The 22,259-nt window shown below is 36.7% G+C and overlaps 1 protein-coding gene across 1 annotated transcript in view; it reads left to right on the top strand.

The window, feature by feature from the left end:
• Window positions 1-22,259, top strand: part of GPC6 (glypican 6) — a 1,277,347-nt gene that overhangs the window by 865,958 nt on the left and 389,130 nt on the right. The window contains exon 4 of the mRNA XM_055426553.2: window positions 17,884-18,049. Coding sequence (XP_055282528.1) covers window positions 17,884-18,049 — 166 coding nt within the window. The remainder of the gene's footprint in view (window positions 1-17,883; window positions 18,050-22,259) is intronic.

Here is a 22,259-nt window from a genome sequence, read left to right as displayed (position 1 = left end):
AGGGCAAGGGTAATGAGAGTGACCTCCAAAAAATACTGCAAAATCCAGTTTTCACCTATGCTTAAGTTTTTCCTTATTAACACAGTAGGATGCCTCTAGAAGCTGAATTAATTCTATCAAGTTGCCAAAGTTAATACAATGCCCTAAAAGGTATGCTTTATAACATGCTAGTTTAATACCAATGGACTCCACCTGTATGGTTGGGGGACTACTTCTTAAGGTATTAGCCCTTCCATGGCATATTTAAGCTAATCGATTTTGTTGTTAGATTGAAGTGTGTTTATAGTAATGTGAAAACTATATAAATTAGCATTTACGTGCAGAAAACTCCTTGGGAGCATTCATAAGTTACATTTTTTAGTTATGTAAAGGACTTAGGACAATGTGAGACATATTCTCTAGAGCTTATATTGTATTTAATATTTTAATTTCAATTTTGACCTAAACTTAATCAGTGGTTTTATAAAACTTCTTTTAAAATATACCAATTAATGGTGCATGGTATTTCTGGAATTTGCACTGTGAATTGAAATAGCATGAATCTAATAGCATTTTTCATAAGAAAATGGTATTATGGAACATACACCCCTTGATAAGGCCTCAGTAGTTACAATAGAAATGAATAATAGCCTCACATTTTAATCACTCAGAAATGGTACTGAAGTTTTCAAAATGTGTATAACATCACCAGTTTAGTAATCACGTATATTTATTGATAAGCTATCGTGATATGCAATGAAGCACTTCTCAACTTAAAAGTATCTTTCTTTTTACCTAATGACAGACACATCAGAGCTGTAGAATTGGAAGGGCCTCTTTGAGGGAAAATAAATTGTATGTAGTACTGTTGGATGACATGTTTAGAAAAAACTTAGTCATTTCTCCTTACATTTCAACTTTCTTAAGTAATCACTATAAAATAAAAGTGCTTATTTCTATATCAAATATGCCATAACTTACACATTAGCTTCATCCTTCAAAGTCAACCTCTTTTGAGACCACAGAATTATTCAAGTGGTTCTGCATTATTTGGAGGAACAAACTTTCAAACTGCCTTGACATGAGAAAATTAGAAATATTATTTTTATATCACTCTCCTACAAATTCTCCCATAGTTCATGGAATTTTGCTTTTGTTGGTGTGTTTTCCTCTCCCTCACCCATCCCCAGAACTCTGGAGAAATAGCTAACGTGCTGAAAGTCATGATATGCCCAGTAATCCTGTGTTGACTCTTACAAAGTTGTGCATAGATGTTTTCTTAAGATAAAAACAACAGACATTAAGCAGGTGAGTAATCCAAGGTCGCTGGATTCCCCATGATCCTGATATTCCACTTTCACCTTCTTTTCCTATCCACTGGGGATTTCTGATGGTCAGTGTCCCTCTGGCCTCTCTTAGGTGAAATCATGTTTTTCACGAGCTCCACTTCTGGCCAGTCATTAGAGTCCCAATCACTTCTCACCTGCCTTTCCTCAAATGTGGATCTTGCTTCCTGGTAACTTTGAAATTTATCGTTTGTTTTCATTATAGCACCACGAGCAGTGTCAACACATGGTGATGATTGTTAAATATTTATTATTTAAACTGAAAGAATGAATAGCCTTCCATTCTAGTAGTACTGGAAGAAGAGAAGAGAACTCTTTTCCTTAATGTAGCACTGCCTTTTTCATTTTCAAAGACCATCATCTTAGCTGTTTTTCTCTCTTTTTTATTATTATTATTTTGAAGGTTAAAGTCACCACTGGCCGATCTTGGGACATTTCCTCCCAATTAACTTTCCCCAGACTCACAGAAATTTTCAAGTGATGTTTGTTTTGCTGATGACAGTCCATGGCTCAACTATCAGCTAACTGATGAGAACATGGCCAAACTTGTGTTGTATAATCTCTCCAAAACTGATATTGCTGGTTTTTTCTTCCTTGTTAAGACTTTTTCTAATAAAATTTGTGCTGTTACTTTGCAGGATGAAGTGAAGAATAGTAATTTTCCACTGAAACACTAGTATTTTGAGCCAGGGGAATTCTCATGTAGGGCTCATCAGGAATTAGAGTGACTAATGTGAATTTCTTTGTGTGCTAACAACTGTATTATCCATAAACTCCTTTGTCCATGGAATTCTCCAGGCAAGAACACTGGAGTGGGTTGCCATTTCCTTCTCGACGGGATCTTCCTGACCCAGGGTCTGAACTCGGATCTCCTACATTGAGGCATATTCTTTTTTACCATCTGAGCCACCAGGGAAACCCTATAAAACTGTTGTCATTCAGTCACTCAGTTGTGTCTGACTCTTTACAACCCCATGACTGTAGCCCTCCAGGCTCCTCTGTCCATGGGATTTCCCAGGAAAGACTACTGGAGTGGGTAGCTGTTCTCTTTTCCAAGGGATCTTCCTGACCCAGAGATTGAGCCCAGATCTCTTACATTTAAGGCAGATTCTTTTTACCATCTGAGCCACTAGGGAAGCCCAATCCATTAACTAGGTAACATTGATTCTACTGGAAAGAAGGTATATTGCTGGTCATGGAGAACTATTAATAGGTAGAAAGATAAATAGATGACATAATATTAACACAAGTTCCATATCCATGTGTTGTGCATCAAAAACTACCAAAACACCACAATATGGTGTTAGTCTATATTCCTACGTGTATGGGACATATTTTAATATTACTCACCTCCCACCATATGCCAGCTCCTTGTATTAGGCGTTTAAAGTTGTGCATGTTCCTGAGAGAATGATTGATTTGGTTTTACATTCTTGAAAATGCCACATCCTTTTACTTTAAAACCAGATTGTGTGTATTCCAGAGCAGACACATTAGAAATATGTTAGTTCCGTGATACAAAGGCTGGAAATTCATAGCTTTTACCAAAGTGGATTCTCACAGCAATGACTCATATTTAAAGTCACCACTAAAACATTGCTTCTAAGTGAAGTAATATTTAAGCTATAATTTCTTAGAAAGACAACCATTACCTGAGGAAGCACTTTAAGGATCTTGTTTTACATTTCATGTTCATGTTTTGAAATTTTACATTTGGGTAAAGTTTGGAACGTCAAGCAGAATGCCCAAATCAAAGACAATATCACCAAGACCGCAGGATGATAGAGCAAGATAAAATTAAAGTGATGTCATGTCCTACAAGGTAACCACATTAGAAAGCCCTCTGAAGTATGTGTTTAACTAGTAGAAAGAGCTGGTTTATTCTAATGGGTGAAAAATATTCATTTGTGTGTATGTGTATATGTGTGTGTAATTTACTTAAGTGTTATTTGGAGCTATTCCAAAGTGAATAATAACATACATTTACTAACTTCTCTGGCAGTTTTATCTATGTTTTAAGACATTTAATTAGATAAAGAAAGTGGATCTAGGTAACATTGAATTTGTGATATAACCTGACAAGGACTAACAAGGCTGGCAGGAACTGATATAGACCTTAACTCACCTTCCTTCCCCATGGCCTGGCTCTGATCCACAGCATTGATGATCCTTAAACTCAACTTTGGAAATTCTGCAGTTATGGTTATTAGGAATGCAAATTATATCTATTTCTTTTCTCCAAGACCCAGCAAGTTCCATCATCATTTCATGACTTGCAAATGCTTGGTATGCTTCCTGCTTTTCTGGGGAGGTTTCTACTTAATAAATAAATTACATTGTTAAAAATAGGTTCGGTTTTGGTTGTTGTTTTTTTTAATCACAGGGGTGTTATAAACATTTGTCATCCAGATAGAGAACATTTTTCCTTCAGACTCTGACTTGCAATTTGTAATTTTTTACTGCCTCATTCTTGTTCTTTCTTGGTTGTACACGATGGACAGAGATACTCTTGGAGCATACACATTTTAATCAACATTCAAACTGAATTGAAAAGCACAAAGATTTTCTGTTTGTCTGCTCAAAAATTAATATCTGCCAAGCCATCATTAACCAATATTTGAAATAATAGGTGACTTCTCAAGAGAAAGTATTAAAATATCATTCAGGTCACGTGTATCAAACTAATTTTGGAATCTGTAATTCTAGGATAGTATTAAACCACATGGCTAAATTAAGCTTCCTGTTAGTGATTAAAAAAAAAATGTCTGTAACTCTGTAATTTCCTTTAAAACTTACAAATATGGTAGTAGGAATTTATTTGTTAAAGGTACTTTTATCTCTGAAATGAAATTTTAGGACATTTTCATCACACAGAAAATGTGTACCTATTAGCAGTCACTCTCCGTTCTCCACATCTGCTTCTCCCACTCCCTCACCCCAGCCCCTGACAATCACTAACCTACTTTCTGTCTCTATGGATTTGCCTATTTGGGGCATTTTGTATATAAATGGAATCATAATACAAGGTCATCTATGACTGGCTTCGGTCTTGTAGCATAATATCATTTCAAAGTTTATCCATGACGCAGCATGTATCAGAATTCCGTTTCTTTTAACTGATGAACTACATTTCATTTTATGGATGTACCATGTTTAGTTTATCCATCCATCAGTTGATGGACATTTGGATTGTTTCCAGGCTTTGCCTATTATGAATGATGCTTCTATAAACATTTATGTACAAGTTTTGTGTGGTATATATTTTCATTTCTCTTGAGTGTATAACCAGGAATAGAATTGCTGGTTCATGTAGTAGTTCTGTTTTTCTAAAATGGCCATCATTGTCCATTCCTGTCAGCTATGTTTAATGATTCCAGTTTCTCTATATCCACATCAACACTTGTTACTGTCTGTCTCTTTTATTATAGTCATTCTACAGGTCTGAGTGATACCTCATTTTGATTTGAATTCATTTGTTAGCAATGAATGATGCTGAACATCTTTTATGAGCTTGTTAGCCATTTGCGTATCTTCTTTGGACAAACCTATTCAAGTCCTTTGCCAATTTTTGTTTCCAAATTTTTAATCGAGTTGTTTATCTTCTTGCTGTTGCACTGTAAGAGTTCTGTATATATATTCTGGATACTTGACTCATCAGATCTATGATTTGCACATATTTTCTCCCATTTGTAGAGTATCTTTTCACTTTGTTGATAATGTCCTTTGATGCACAAAAGCATCATTTTAATGAATTCCATTTTTTCTCCTTTTGGTGTCATACCTGAGTCTGTTGCTAAATTCAAAGTCATGAAGATTTACCCTATATGTTTTCTTTCAAGAGTTTATATATTTCTGCTCATATATGGGTCACTGGATCCATTTTGAGAAATTCTCTGCATGGTATGAGGTAAAGTCTAATCTTGTTTGCATGAACATATCCAGTTGTCCTAATTTGTTGAAGAGTGTTATTTCCCTCTTGAATGATTTCCCACCCTTGTGAAAACCAGTTGGCCATGAGTATATGTGTTTAGCTTACAACTCAATTTCACTGATCAATAGGTCTATCCTTATGCCAGTATCATGGTATTCTTTTTCTTATTATTGATATTATTACTGTGGTAAAAAAAAATAAAGCATGGGCTCTATTCTCTTCAACTTTTACATGCAGTGTTGTTAAGTGCGTGACATTGTTGTATTTCAGATCTCTAGAACTTTTTCATCTTGCCTGATTGAAACTCTATATCCATTGAACAGTTACTTTCCTTTTCCCTCTCCCTATCAGCCCCCGACAACCACTGTCCTGTTTCCTGCTGCTATGAATTTGACTATTTTAGATACTTTATGTAAGTGCAATCATGAGCATTTGTCCTTCTGTCTGGCTTATTCCACTTAGCATAATGTTGTCAAGGATCATCCATGTTGTTGTGTATTGCAGGGTTTCCTTCTTTTTTAAGGTTGAATAATATTTCACTGCATAAATACAACACATTTTCTTTATCTATTCATTTGTTCATGGACATTTAGTTTGCTTCCCCCTCTTGGTTATTGCGAATAATGCTGCATCTGTTAACATTAAGTGCAAATACCTCTTCCAGAACCTGCATTAAATCTCATTTGAATGAATACCCAGGAGTGCGGCCGCTGAATACAGTACCACCATGTTTTGGTTACTTTAGCTTTGTAGTAAGTTGTAGGAAGTTTTGAAATCAGAAAGCATGGGTGCCCCAAATCTGTTCCTTTTTATTCACAATTATTTTGGCTATGTGGGTCCCTTGTAATTCTGTAAGAGCTTGAGGATTGGTTTTTCCATTTTTTCAAGGAAAAACTGTCGGGGTGTTGGTAAGTTTTGCAGAGATTGTGTAGTTTACTTTGAGTAGTATGACCACCTAACAGCTTTGCTTCCAATACATGAACACAGGATATCTTTCCATGTGTTTAGGGCTTTTTAAATTTCTTTCAGCAATGCTTTATAGTTTTCAAGTGTAAAATTCTGCCACTTCCTTGGTTAAATTTATACCTAGGTATTTTATTCTTTTGAATAGTATTGTAAATGGAATTTTCTTAATTTCCTTTTCAGATTGCTCATTGCTAGTGTTTAAAAACTTACTGGATGTTTACATGTTGATCTTGTACTCTATGAATTCATTTATTAGCTCTAGGAGTTGTTTTTGTAAGTTATTGGGATTTCCTATTTATAGGATCATGTCATCTGTGAATAAAGGTAGTTTTAATTCTGCTTTTTCAATTTGGATACCTTTTATTTCTTTGTCTTGCCTATTGACTCTAAGTAGAATTTACAGTGCAGTCTTGAATAGCAGAGTCCAAAGCAGCCCTCCTTGTCTTGTCCCTGATCTTAGGGAGAAAACTTTCAATATTTCACCATCAAGCATGATGTCAGCTGTGTATTTTTATAAATCCCCTTGATCACATTTAGGAAGTTCCCTTATATTCCTAGTTTTCTGGAAGTATTATCATGGAAGAGTGGTGAACTTTGTCAAAAGCTGTTTTTGCATTGATTGAAGTGATTGCACGCATTTTTTCCTTTATTCTATGAATATGGTATATTATATTGATTGATTTTCTTTTGATGAACTTCCCTCAGATTCCTGGGATAAATTCCACTTGGTCATGGTTTGTAATATTTTTAATACAGATTCAGTGTACTAGTGTTTTGTTGAGGATTTTAAAACTACATTTAAAAGGTGTACTGCTCTATACCTTCCTTTCCTTATTATGTCTTTGTCTGGCTTTGGTATCAGGTAATGCTAGTCTCTTAGAATGAGTTATGAAATATTCCCTCACTTTCTATTTTGGGAATAAGCTTAAGAAGGATTTTTGCTAAATTTTCTTTAAATGTTTGGTTGAATTAACCAGTGAAGCCATCTGGTTCAGGATTTTTCTTTGTTTGGAGTCTTTGTTTACTATTTCAGTCTCTTTACTTGATATAGATTTCTTCCACATTTCCTATTTTTTCTTGATTCAGTTCTGTATGTTGTATGTTTCTAGGAATTTGTCCATTTCATCAAAGTTATCTAATGTGTTGGTATATAAATTAGTTTCCTAGGGCTACCATAGCATATCACCACAAATGAAATGATTTAAAACAACAAAAATGTATTATCTCACAGTTCAGTAGACTGGAAATCTGAGGCCAAGGTGTCAGAAGAATTGACTCTTTCCAGAAGCTCAGAAGGAAAGACTATCCCATGCCTCACTCCCTGCTTCTGGGAAAATAAAGATCTGAAATAAAAAAACTTAACTCTATGCCTTAAGGAACTAGAAAAAGAAAAGTGAACTAAAACCAAAATTTTGCTTATCCCCACTCCAATCTTCATTGGTTTTTTCCCTTTGCTAACTTTGGTTTTGATTTCCTCTTCTTTTTCTAGTTTCTTAAAGTTTAACTTTAAGTTATTTATTCGAGATATTTTCTTTTAAGATAGGCATTGGTGGTTATAATTTTGCATGTTGCATTTTTGTTTTTTATCTAATTATTTTCTAATTTCCCTAGTGATGTCTGCTTTAATCTCTTGGTCATATAAGAGTGTCTGATTTAGTTTCCACATATTTGTGAAATTTCAGGTTTTCCTTCTGACACTAATTTCCAGTTTTCTTCTGTTTTGGTCAGAGGAGATATGTTGTATGATTGCAGTCATTTTAAATTTCTTGAGACTTGAGATTTAACAATGCCTTTTTACTGAAATTTAGCAGTCTGTTTTATTTATTTTCCAAACTTTAAACTTTTCTTTTGCATTGGTGTATAGCTGATTAACAACATTGTGGTAGTTTCAGGTAAACAGTAAAGGAACTCAGTCAAAAATATACATATATCCGTTCTCCCCCACCCCCTCCCATCCAGTCTGCCACATGACATTGAGCAGAGTTTCATGTGCAAAACAAGAGGTCCTTCTTGGTTGTCTATTTTACATATAGCGGAGTGTACGTGACCTTCCCAAAGACCCTAACTATCCCTTCCTGCTGGCAACCATAAGTTCATTTTTCTAAGTCTGTGAGTCTCTTTCTGCTTTCTACATATAAGGGATGTCATACAATATTTTTCCTCCTCTGTCTGACTTACTTTACTCAATATGACACTTTCTAGGCTCATGCATGGTGCTTCAACTGATATTATTGCATTCTTTTTAATGGCTGAGTAATATTCCATTGTATATATGTACCACATCTTCTCTATCCAATCCTCTGTCAATAGACATTTAGGTTGCTTCCATGTCTTTGCTATTGTAAAGAGTGCTTCAGTGAACATTGGGGTGCATATATCTTTTCAGATCATGTTTTTCTCTGGGTATATGCCCAGGAGTGGGATTGCTGTGTTATATGGTAGCTCTATTTTTAGATTTTTAAGGAACCTCCACACTGTTGTCTGAAGTGACTGTAACAATTTACTTTCTGACCAACAGTGTAGGAGGATTCTCTTCTCTTCACACCCTCTCTAGCATTTGCTGTTCATGGATTTTTTGATGATGGCCATCCTGCCCAGTACGAGGTGATATCTCCTTGTGGTTTTGATTTGCATTTCTCTAATAACCAACAGTATTGAACATCTGTTCACGTGCCTAGGCACCATTTGTATGTCCTCTTTGGAGAAATGTCTATTCAGGTCTTCAGTCCATTTTTGAGTGGGCTGTTTGTTGTGATAGTGGTCCACTTTATTTTGAAGCATGCTCTTAGTTGCTTAGTTGCTATGAGTTCTTTTTTTCTAGTTAGATTCTAGAGTTTCAAGAAAGTGATTTGGTCAATTTTTGCTAGTTTCATGGTTGCTTCAGTGGAAGGTCTGATTCTTGGAGTTTCCTACTTCACCGTTCTGTGATGTCACCCTTCCCCCATGCTGATCTTGCTATTACATGGCTTTCTTCAGAAGTCATCTCTGTGTTCATCCCTACTTCCCAATTTTGAGCCAAATGACCTTTTTAGGGTTCCCTTTACAAGGCAGTTACCAATACAAAGCATTTTTTTCCCCTGGAAGTGAATGTATTCTGAGCATCCCAACACTGGTACAAGGTCTCTTTATTCTTCCCCATCTTGTTGTTCAGGGTAAGTAATGCCCGACTCTCTGAGACTCCATGGACTCCAACAAGCCAGGTTTCCCTGTCTTTCATTATCTCCCAGAGTTTGCTCAAAGTCATGTCCATTAAGGTAGTGATGCCATCCAGCCATCTCATCCTCTGTCGCCTCCTTCTCCCACTGCCCTCAATCTTTCTCAACATCAGGATTTTTTTCCAGTGAGTTGGGTCTTTGCATCGGGTTGCAAAAGTATTGGAACTTCAGCTTCAGTATCAGTCCTTCCAATGAATATTCACGGTTGATTTCCATTAGGATTGACTGGTTTGATCTCCTTGCAGTCCAAGGAACTCTTGAGAGTCTTCTCAAGAACCACTGTTTGAAAGCATCAATTCTTCAGTGCTAGCCTTCTTTATGGGCCAACTCACATCTGTACATGACTCCTGGAAAAACCATAGCTTTGACTATAAGGACCTTTGTCAGAAAAGTGATGTCTCTCCTTTTTAATATACTGTCTAGGTTTGTCATAGCTTTCCTTCCAAGGAGCAAGTATATTTTAATTTCATGCCTACAGTCACAGTTTTCAGTGATTTTGGAACCCAAGAAAATAAAATCTGTCACTGTTTCTACTTTTTTCCCCATCTACTTGCCATGAAGTTATGGGCCTGGATGCTATGATCTTAGCTTTATGAAAGTTGAGTTTTAAGCCAGCTTTTCCACTCTTCTCTTTCACCCTCATCAAGACACTCTTTAGCTCTTCACACTCATCACCATAAATGTTGAATTAATGAAAGTTGCATGAGTGAACAAAGAAGAAGCAAATTTAAATTCTCATGAAGTTACTACAAAGCCAATTTACAGGTTGCTGATTGTTAAAAGAATTATGATTAAACTTGGTTAACATGAAAACTAATTTGAATGTAACTTAATCATTCTTGAGGCCTTCAGAAGATACTTCAATATCTCCTAATATATTAAGATGATGAGTAAAAACATCTCATTATTTAATCTATTGGTTATCACCTGTGGATGATAGCATCTACTATTGTTCAAAAGCATTTTTGACTTATTCTAGTTAAATCATTCCTTTACATTAACTTGTTCAACTTTTGAGAGCCCTATCTCACTGTATTCTGACATACATGTTTATTTGATTATTGTGACTGTATGATTTCCATAGAAACAAGCACTTGAGAGGTTATATGTTCAAGTAAAGATTTATCACTTTCACATGTTTTCTTGGTTTTTAAAACTACTTTAAGAGAAAATCTTGTTTTACATTGGCTACTGTTAGGAATTGCTAATATGAGCACCAATGCATGAATGTTGCCCCAGATACAGAAATCTCAAGTATATTAAAGACCTTAAATGAATTGTTATTATATGACTAAGGGTATGCTATGCCTCAAATCACGTTTAGAAAACATAAGAATTACTTGCTATAACATCCTGACACATATAGCTATCCGGGTAGATAAGTCTTAGTTTACATCCCAATACAGATTTATTAAGGACTTGTTTTGTATTCCTTTTTAAAAAGAAACATAGAGTAAATTTCCTGGTGGTCCAGTGGTTAAGACTTTACTTTGCCTTTCAATGCAGTAGGGGCAGGTTCGATCCCTGGTCAGGGAGTTAAGATCCCACATGCCATATCCAAAAATGCCAAAACATAATACAGAAGAAATGCTGTAACAAATTCAATAACTACTTTAAAAATGGTCCACATTAAAAAAAAATCTTGAAAAGAAACACAAACAACAACAAAAACTACAAGCTTATAAACTAAGAGATCAATTGTTTATATGTTATTTATTTTTTCAGTAATTTTACAAGGAATTCTCGTTGTAAATTGTAATGTTACTCCTCAAATAGTATTATTATTCTTCAAAACTAGTCAACTCTAAATAATTTCATTATAAATAAACCACATCAAAAGATATTAACAGAAGGACTAAACCCAAAATGTAAGGATTTCATACTGAAATCTCATTTGGTTTACTCACAATGTTGAGTCTGTCTTCCCAGGAGTAGGGTAACAAAGTAAGAACCATTGGCTATTCTCTACCCGTCCCCCTGCCACCCCAATATTGTAAATTTGTGACAAAGTGATGCTAGTGGTGAAGGACAACATGTAAAATTTAGGTGAAAATACTAATAATTACAAAAAAAGAATGTGTTACCGTGAACTTCTTTTTTCTTCACTTAAAAACATTATTGTATTTTTCCAAGTGGAAATCGGAAATCACTTTTATAAACATCTGAATTTATTCCTTTGCCTAAATTTATTTCCCAGTCTGCTTTGAATATCTAGGAAGTTAGCGATACATTTTTTTAAATAGTCAAAATTCACATTACCAACTTAAAAAACTCAACATTTGGTTTCTTAAGGTGAATTGCATTCTTTATTGTTGCTGCTGCTGCTGCTAAGTCGCTTCAGTCATGTTCAACCCTGTGCGACCCCATAGACGGCAGCTCACCAGGCTCCCCCGTCCCTGGGATTCTCCAGGCAATAACACTGGAGTGGATTGCCATTTCCTTCTCCAATGCATGAAACTGAAAAGTGAAAGTAAAGTCGCTCAGTCGTGTCCAACTCTTAGAGACCTCATGGACTGCAACCTACCAGGATCCTCCGACCATGGGATTTTCCAGGCAAGAGTACTGGAGTGGGGTACCATTGCCTTCTCTGTTATTGTTGCTAAATGAGCACAGTTTTCTTTAGGAGGCATTTTTTTAAATAGTTCATAAGATGTATACATTTGAGATCTTATTCTATTGTAAATTTTAAATATGGGTTTTTAAACTCCTTTCTTCATTTTGGTCTTGCCAAATATACAGATATATCTATTATTTCAGAATTATTGTTCATTTAATGTTTCATATTTTCTAGAGACCAACTGGTGAATCATTTTATATCTGATGTTTGCTAGAGCCTACTGAAGTTAAAATCCCACTATAGATATTACTCAGAGGAAATTCACCATAAATTTAAAAATAGATAATATCCCTATTAAAATGACCAAAATAAAAAATAGTAGTAATACCAAATATTGGCATGGATATGAAGAAAACTGGATCTCTCATATATTGCTAGTGGAAATGTAGAGGACTTCACTATTCTGGAAAATAGTTTGGCAATTTCTTGTCAAACTAAACACACACTAACCATTTGACCCATTAATTGCACTCTTGGACATTTATCCCAAAGAAATGAAAACTTATGTTTATGCAAAAACTTCTGCAAGAATGCTTATAGAGGCTTTAACCCTAATAGCAAAGTACTGGAAACAACCCACATATCCTTCAGAGAGTGATGAGTTCTACAAATTTGGTATATCCAAACAATGGAATACTACTCAGCAAATAAAAAGGAATGAATACATGCAACAACTTGGATGGACCTCAGGCATGCTCAGTTCAAAAAAACATGAAGCTTAAAATGTTACATACTAGTTGATTCCTACAATGATAAAGACATAAAGGTGAAAAAATAGATTAGTGGTTGGTTGGTGATAGGGACAAGGGGTGGGTCAGAAGCAAAACAGAGTGCATTTATGGTGATGGAAAAGTTCTGTATGTTGACTGTGGTGTGGTTACACTAATCCATACATAGGATTATATTGTGTAGAAGTATACACATGCACACACATGTAAAGAACGCAGGCTTAAAAAATCATGAAAACTGAATAAGTTCTATAAATTCATTAGCAGCAATGTATCAACATTGGTGGAGAAGGCAATGGCACCCCACTCCAGTACCTCTGCCTGGAAAATCCCATGGATGGAGGAGCCTGGTGGGCTGCAGTCCATGGGGTCACTAAGAGTCAGACACGACTGAGCGACTTCACTTTCAATTTTCCCTTTCATGAATTGGAGAAGGAAATGGCAACCCACTCCAGTGTTCTTGCCTGGAGAATCCCAGGGATGGGGGAGCCTGGTGGGCTGCCGTCTATGGGGTCGCATAGAGTCGGACACGACTAAAGTGACTTAGCAGCATCAACAGTGGGGTTTCCTGATAGCTCATAAATAAAGAATCCACCTGCAATGCAGGAGACCTGGGTTCGATCCCTTGGTTGGGATGATCCCCTGGAGGAGGGCATGACAACCCACTCCAATATTCTTGCTTGGAGAATACTCATGGACAGAGGAGCCTGGAAATGTCTATGAGGCTTTGGTATGGTTTTATGAGATGTTTCCATTGAAGGAAGGTGAGTGAAGGGTACCCAGGACTCTACTGGTTTTGCAACTTCTTATGAGTCTATATTGATTTTGAAATTAAAATAATCTTTAAGAATAGTAGCACAAGGGGTACATATACAGAATGGAGTATTACTCAGCAATTAAAAAGAATACATTTGAATCAGTTCTAATGAGGCAGATGAAACTGGAGCCTATTATACAGAGTGAAGTAAAAGCCAGAAAGAAAAATACCAATACAGTATACTAATGCATATATATGGAATTTAGAAAGATGGTAACAATAACCCTGTATACAAGACAGCAAAAGAGAGACAGATGTATAGAACAGTCTTTTGGAATCTGTGGGAGAGGGCGAGGGAGGGATGATTTGGGAGAATGACATTGAAACATGTATATTATCATATGTGAAATGAATCACCAGTCCAGGTTCGATGCATGATACGGGATGCTCATGGCTGGTGCAAAGGAAAAAAAAAAAAGAATAGTAGCACAATTATAAAATACTGTTATACATTTTAAAAATAGGCATCGCCTATTGGTATTTGAATGCAATTGGCATTTGAAACGACCTCTTTTCAAAGGCTTACTTCTGAAAGTCTTCAGTTTGAAGTGATTCATTTTTTAAAAAATTTAATTCAAGTATGCAGTTGTGTCACTTCAAAAAATATGGTCTATGAACATAAAAGTTTCAGTTCTGTCCTCCACACTTTGTTTTCTTCTTCTTCAAATGCCCTTTATTTGACCAGGAAGCAAGTCATTTCCTAGAGTACTGAGAAAGCCACATTTAACTTGAACAACATTGTTCTTTTAGGTTATTAAGGATATTCAATTTTCTCTGTTGGTTGCTCCTCTGAGTTGGAGACTCTTCTGAAATGTCAGACTGAGAAAATTGCCCTAGTTCCAATACACACACATACACACAAATGCCACAAAACTTTGGAATTAATACAATCAATAACCTTTGAAAATGGAGTTAAAAGCAACAATTGAATGCTAAGATGTTTCAAACTATCTTGTTCCCTTTTTCTTTGAATATCAATGTGGCCAGGGAATTGAGAGCCACAGTGGAGAGTTCAACTGAAGAAGCATTTATTGAGTACCTAAATCATAACACCTTACAATGATGTTCATGTTATGCAGAGTGGTGCAGGGTATAATCCTGAGAAAGAGTCCATCCCCTCCAAGAGGTGTCAAGTTTGCATCCCCGCTGTTGACACAATGCTGGAGACCTGGGTTCAATCCCTGGGTCAGAAAGATCCCCTGGAGAAGGGAATGGCTACCCACTTCAGTATTCTTGCCTAGAGAATTCCATGGACAGAGGAGCCTGGTGGACTAGTCCATGGGGTTCAAGGAGTCAGACACTGCTGAGTGCCTAATAACTAGGCTTTATACTGGCACATTGAGTGAGAAATGGCAAAGCATTATATAACACCAGTGACAAGGAAATCAAACATTAAGCAGAGTCAAAGGAAGAAATGGCTTAGCCACCTTGGGTGAAAATAGGGTAGGTCTCTGGAGAAAGGCATCAGGTCAGGAGAGTAGTTGCAAGGCTCTGCAAATTAAAGTGCTATGAACAATGGTTTGTAGGATTGCAACCATACCAAATAAGGAAAATGTATAAGGATTTGGAATTTCACATACAGAATTTTCTATTTTCTGTGAATGATGTGGGATACACGTGCATAAAGTATTTTAAAAAAAATTCTGCCGAATTGTGGATAAAATTTGGCATTTTCCACAAAATATCCTACCTCAAAAGGTGAAAATTAATTGCTCAGTCATGTCCGATTCTTTGCGACCCCCATGGACAACATCCCTTCAGGCTCCTCTGTCCATGGGATTCTCCAGGCAAGAATACTGGAGTGGGTAGCCATTCCCTTCTCCAGGGGATCTTCCCAACCCAGGGATCGAACGCAGGAAGCCTGGCATGCTGCAGTCCATGGGGTCACAAAGAGGCTGACACTACTCAGGAATTGGACAACAGCAATCCCATCTGGAGTAGATATGGTGGTACTGATATGAGCTCAGAAGAAAAGTCACCAGACTCCTCTCTTTTGTTCTCATTTTCTGTTAGTTTTGTTTTTGGAAAATAAATCTTAGCATTCAGTTCAGTTCAGTTCAGTCACTCAGTCGTGTCCGACTCTTTGCAACCCCATGAATTGTAGCACGCCAGGCCTCCCTGTCCATCACCAACTCCCGGAGTTCACTCAGCCTCATGTCCACATACTAATCCATTCTTAATTTTTTTTTTTTAACATAAAAAGGCCAATTATATTCTACTGTGCTTATTTGATTTGGACTACTTAAGGTGCTAACCTTCTATCATTGATTAGGTTAATTCTATTTCATTAAAGCCAACATTAAATTATCAGGAAAATTAAAAATCAAAAGGATAATCCTTTACTATGAAATGCATTAAAAATAAGGTGGATTAATGGATGGATGAGAGAGATGTGTGAAAAAAAAATCAGTGAAGAAAATTTTCATAAAATTTTGGAAAGAAAATACAAAAAAAAATTTTAAAGGATAACAGGAGCTTTTGGTGCATAGATAGGTAGATGATAGATAGATAACAGATGGCTTCATTTCTTGAAATAATAACTTAGGGACTTTGTCAGTTTTCTTGGTCTGAATCAAATAGACTGACAAATATTTCTCCAGCACAGATGGGTTTATTCAGGATCAACAGAGAACTCAATTCAGAAAAGGAAGGAGGGCACTTTTTTGGAGGAGAAAAGGAAGTTGGACGCTCTGTTCTAGTAAATAGAGTCCTTGGCTTTTCATTGGCTGGGTCCTTGTCTCTGCTATTGTTGCAGGTGTGAGAGCTCCCCCTTCTGGTCTCCCAACTCTGTTTAATTGAGGTTTTTGTTTATTAATTTTTTACAGTGTACACCAGAGAAGAAAATGTTACAGAAACCAAAATCTTGCATTAGAAACCTCAAATATGGTTCCTAGGCAAAGGATAAAATGATGGAGATAAGCTGTGATAGTGGAAGATATCCATTTATATGGAAATACCTTTTACTGCCCTATCTTTACATTGGCATCATGCTTTGTCAGTCTCTGAAGTCTCCAGGCATGTAATTGTCACCTGGGGGCCCAGGTCTGTCCAATAAGACTCTAACTCTCCAGGAGATCCAAACAATACAGATTAGACTTGTCTTCAGAGCAAGAGCACAAGAGCAGAAACAGGTAGTTACTTGACTAAAACATCAATGTTATATGGAATGTCCAAAAAATATGTCACAAATGTTTGTATCTGGCTTCGCCAGTGGCTCAGTGGTAAAGAATCAGCCTGCAATGCGGGAGACATGGTTTGGATCCCTGGGTCGGGCAGATTCCCTCGAGAAGGAAATGGCAACCCACTCCAGTATTCTTGCCTGGGAAATCCCATGGACAGAGGAGCCTGGCGGGCTATAGTTCCATAGGACTAAAAAGAGTTGGACACGACTTAGTGACTAAATAACAATGTTTGTATCCAGCCATGAAAAAGGGCTTTCTGTAATTTTTTTTCTGGTTTTGGTTCATTCCATTTTAAATATTCTGTCCTCTTAAAAGTCAAATTGGAATTTTCAGTGGGTCTAAAAAAGACCTGATTGGTTTAGAATTGATCAACTTAGAACCATTCACTGCTTATTGTATTCAAGTCAAATAGCACTTCTTTATAGGTGGATTAGTAGCTCCTCTGAATTGCTGCAAGGATTTCTCTTCATATTCAACCCGGGATCCATCTTCCAAAGTTCCCAGAACTGCAAAGCTTCAGATGCCTGAAGATGATGTCTTGGCAGTTCCACTGCTTTTCAACAGGCCTGGATCTCAGAAATCCCAGACAAGTTGATATTGATCCTTTTTAAAAAGTTATGTACAAAGGAAGTGTATCTCCAACCTCCTTTAGAAACAGGGTCAAATAACCAGTTGGAAAATTTTCCAAAGGTGTCACATTAAACTTTAATAATACCTTCATTTTTATGGGGCTGTTAACTTTGGAAATTGCTTTCACATGCATTATCTCATTGCATGTTCTATTTCATTGAAACAGTGTCTAGGTTTTAGGGCTAAATTGCAATGACATAGATATCAAAATGTTGGCAAGGACAATTCAAGAAAAATGATTATTCCTATACTGAACAGAAGTAATAAAGAGGAATTGACTGACTTCAAGATTAAGTACTGCCAAGGATTAAGATTCTAATGGCTCCTTTAGCTTGCTGCCCAGCTATTGAAGGTTTATCAGCGTCATTTCACTGTTTTGTTTTTCATTTTCAAGGAGAAAATGAGTCACTTCTTTTTTGTCCCCTTCCATACTTCTTATTTCTGACTGTTTTTTCTTTCAATTAATCTTTAGGTCAGCCCGACCCCAGGCTGCATCCGTGCCCTCATGAAGATGCTATATTGCGCTTATTGTCGAGGACTTCCCGCAGTGAGACCATGCAACAACTACTGCCTCAACGTCATGAAGGGCTGCCTGGCAAATCAAGCCGATCTCGACACCGAATGGAACCTGTTTATAGGTAAGGAGCATCCCCACGGATCCAAGCAGAGGGATGTGAGGACAGTAGGTGTTCATGGTGCCCATGGGCAGGTCCAAAGTGGCGATGACTTGTAGAGACTAGAAGGCTGAAACACACACACACACACACACACACACACATACAGAGTGTTTAGAAAATCATAAATATTATGTTGCCTTTTTCTTCATTTTTTTAATCCTGAAAAATAAGACTTCTTAGTCTATTGTGACGGACAGTCCTGTTGAAGATAGTATGAGCCAGCTGTAGTGCAATAGCTGATCTGTCTGATGAAGATAGAAGTAACCTTGTTGAATTTCTGGGACCGCCTGTGAGTAAGGGACATTAGAAAAGAATCTTGTTTCAAGAAAAAGCCCACAGTCCTGTCTGTTTCTTATTTGTAGTGTCTCAGCATAATCACAGATATTAGTAAACACTTCTTTCCTTAAACATTGATGGTGAAAATAGCTCAATATTTTTGCTGAAATATGCAGATTTTCTTCCTCAGCCTCCAGAAAAGAATGTTTTCAGCACAGCAGCATGAAACAGCCTTCCCGTCTTTAAAAGGGAGGCAGGAGGGAGGTGGGGGAGATACAGAGTAGCTCTGTGAATCACTGCTGTGGTCTGGAGATGCAGAAACCACTCAGGAGACCGCACTGCCAAAAGATATTTCCCAAATTGCTATCCAAGGATAAAGGGACAAATTTCATAGGCAGGCTTCTCCCAGGAAAATACACAGGCCTTGAAAGAGTAATGTGTTTTCTCCCCCTCTGTCAAATGGCCTTCAAATAAAAGTAGTTTTCAATTGCGTTTACTGAGGTTGCATTGTGACAAGCAGAGTGGGGCCAATAACTGTGGCATTCCTCAGCCTCAGAGGGACTTCATCATTTATGCAACCCTCTAAACTAGAAGGCTTGAGTAAAGTCTTCTGACATCTCAGATTTGGGTTGGAAAGGAAAAAGGTGAATCAGAATGCAAAGAAACCTTAGCAAAAATATGCAGTCAGCCTTGGCAGAAAAACTCATTAACTACCACATTATTTTGCTTATGAAGGCCAAAGAAAATGGTCATAAAGTTTTAGAAAGATTTTAGAGTGGGTAGATCCAAATGGAAGTAATCTAACAAAGATTTCAGAAATCATTACAGAGAGAATAAATTGATGTATTCTACTCTTTCTCTTCAGTGGGAGGACAAAATCTATTTGTATAATCTTCAGTTACTTCATTTGAGAAATGAGGGGCTTTTTAAAAAGTTAATCATTAAGGTACCTTTCTGACTCAAAAAGATGTGATTCTTTGCTAAGATTTTTCTCCTTTGCTAAGATTTTGGAGAGGAGTATAAATTTTTTAGACACGTAAGCCTGAACTTCTAAAATATAAGTTTAGATGAATTTTGGCAAAGACATTCTACCTAAATAATACTAATTTAAAAACACTTGCATCCTTCATTAGCCTACTCAATTCAAAAGAAAAAGTAATTCAAATGTAGTATATTGGTATAATCATATTATCACTTACATATGTAAAACCTAAACTGAAACAACTGTATAAATCCTTGAGTGGTAAAAGTAAAACAAATCTGCAAGTTAAATGCAAACTATAAATAAAGAAAGCTTAAGGTTACCACATTAAAGTACTCACAAAGAAATCTAAAAAGGTTTGCCTATTAAAAAATCAGATAAGTCTCATAGCATCGTCACTTTTGAATCATAAAAATTATTCATAGTGTTGGGTTAAAATTGCCATAATGCATAATGCAGTCAAACTGTTTTGGTTAGCTTGCAATTTGCTGGTGAAAGTAGGCATGTGGATTTTGTTAAATAGAGCAGGACATGTTCAAAATTTAGAATATGGGCTTGTTAACTTGTAAAAGCAACAGTGACTTGTTGATTGGCTTTTTTTCTCAGTGTTGTTGACTGTTTTAACATGAAACAAATCCTTATACTTCAATCAGCTGGTTTTCCTAGGTGCCAATTTGATGTAAAATGGAATGCCTTGGAAAATCATTTGATTTAAAAACTAAAATTTGAATTTAACCTATGATGGGGTTACCTGTGGTGTCTTACCATATGTTTGAAGGGAAGCTGGTGGTTGGGTCTGCATTAATATATTTCACAACCCTTGCTCCCCTATATCATTTTTTATTAGTCCTTGAGATCACTAAGAAAATTCTTCCAATTTTCTTACCTTGGGTTTGGCTGCGGCATTGAGAATTGACCAGCTGCATAGACTTATAGGGCAAATTATGTTCTTGCTAATACTTGTCTGGATGTGAGGTGAGAGTTCACCAGCTTATTACATGAATTAGTCAAATGTGCCAAGTCCATTTTCCACACAGATACATCCAAGATGGCAGTGTTACAGTGTTCATGAATGCAGCAGCAAAGATCAGTGAGCAAATCAGAAATTCAACAAAAATTATATATAATAGCCCTCACTCTGCTTTGCACCTGCATCCCATCACTCTTAAACTTCTAGTGTCTCGTCATCAAACCCTCCATTCCCACTGCTGTCAACTGCACGTGCTGTCTATGTCTGCCACATTAATGTCCTGGTTTATACATTTTATCAGTTGTTTTTTTATTATGTGCTCATCTAAATGGTTAACAGTGGCACGCAATCAACCAGCAGTCACAACGAGGACTGAATTTGTGGCACATTCTCATAATCTTTACGATGCCTCGAATTAATTGAAAGTGATTTGTAACGATTTAGAATTCAGTTGGTGTCTGCATCATGTCAAAAGAAAGACACTTTGCTGATAAAGTGAAATGTTTTACGTGTTCAAGTAAAAACCCCAGTGGTATTCACATTCACTTCTGAAGTTCTGCAGTTTTTTTTTTGTTTGTTTGTTTCTTTAAATCCTAGGGAAAAAAATCAGGAGTTCTACTTGTGGTATATTTTCATAGTTCTTTAGAAATTTTAGCTCTGTTAAAGTAGGGGAGACCCAGCTCAAAAGATTCTTATTAATTTACTATTATTTTTTAAAAAAGAACTTTTTTTTTCCTTTTTTAGGTAAAGAGTTTTTTGTTTTTTTTAAGTTGCTGGCAGCTTTGAAGAAGATGCTGCCAGCTCCATTGTAGGGTACTTGAAAGCCCGGGTTCACCTCTCTCTGGAGGTGCCCGCTGCTGCCTAGGAGCATGCGGGATTCCCCAGTACAAAAGCCCAGGCAGGCTTCAACCTGTATCTCCCATTTGCTGCATCTAAGCCCCCTGCCCTCTTTCCCACAGCTCCCAGGAGCAGAAGGATGTGAGTGGCTTTTAGTTGGTTCCCTCTTTGAAACACTGCAGTAGGAGAATAATTGGAGGATATTGACAGTCTCTTTGAGGCACTTACCCCCGGTGTTGCTGTATATTCATACTCAGCTTTTTCTAGCCTTGTTTTTAACGGTTGTCTAAATGCAAAAGAGTTTTCTTGAAAAGTGTTTATGTAAATTAAAATTTCCTAGAGGCAAACGGATTGTGGACAGAACGTGCCATTTCGGTAATATCCTGTGGTTCTTTTGAGTGTTTGGCATGGATACCAGCATTCCACAGATAAGAACATTTCCACTGACGAGCAACCACATTGCAGATTACACCTAACTGGTGAGCACAGAAGTTAAGGCTGAAGTTACATTATATAGCTACAATAGATCTTGCTTCTATTTTAAAACCTAGGATGTGTGGAACAGCCTCCCCCAAACATCTGGTACCTTCTATAACTAGAGAATAGAATAGGCTGTGAGAATTAGGAAAAAAAAAAGTTTTGTAGGTAAGGGGAGGCACATGTTGGTGAGACTAAAGATGGATTCCATGTTGTTCTGTACTTTTTTTTTTAACACTGAAATGTTGCAGGAGACTTATTACTATAAATAGAAGGCGAAATTATCTATCCATGTAAAAGTGAGAGCTTACCATGTTTTTTTCCCAACAGTGGAGCTTAAGTTTTTAGGTTATTCTAATTTGTAAGATGCTTATAATCTTAACATATTAATTCAACTCATTAAATTGAGTAAGCTAGAAACATACGTTTTTTTTTGCCCTCAGGGAATTGAATGTAGTTAAATTAATTATAATCAACTGTGATGAGGTGTTATAAAAATAGAGGCTCAGGATCCTAAGTGTCTACTCCTCAGGGGGACTTAACTTCATCTGGGGGGGTGGTCAGAGAAGCCCTAGCTTGATAAGTATAGAATAAAGTACTCATTCTATGACTAAGTATTGAATTATCAT

Source organism: Moschus berezovskii, chromosome 13 (assembly GCF_049115385.1).
Source record: "Moschus berezovskii isolate FMDL1 chromosome 13, NW_MosBer_1.0, whole genome shotgun sequence".
NCBI lineage: Eukaryota > Metazoa > Chordata > Mammalia > Artiodactyla > Moschidae > Moschus > Moschus berezovskii.
This window is presented reverse-complemented; position numbering and strand designations above follow the sequence as displayed.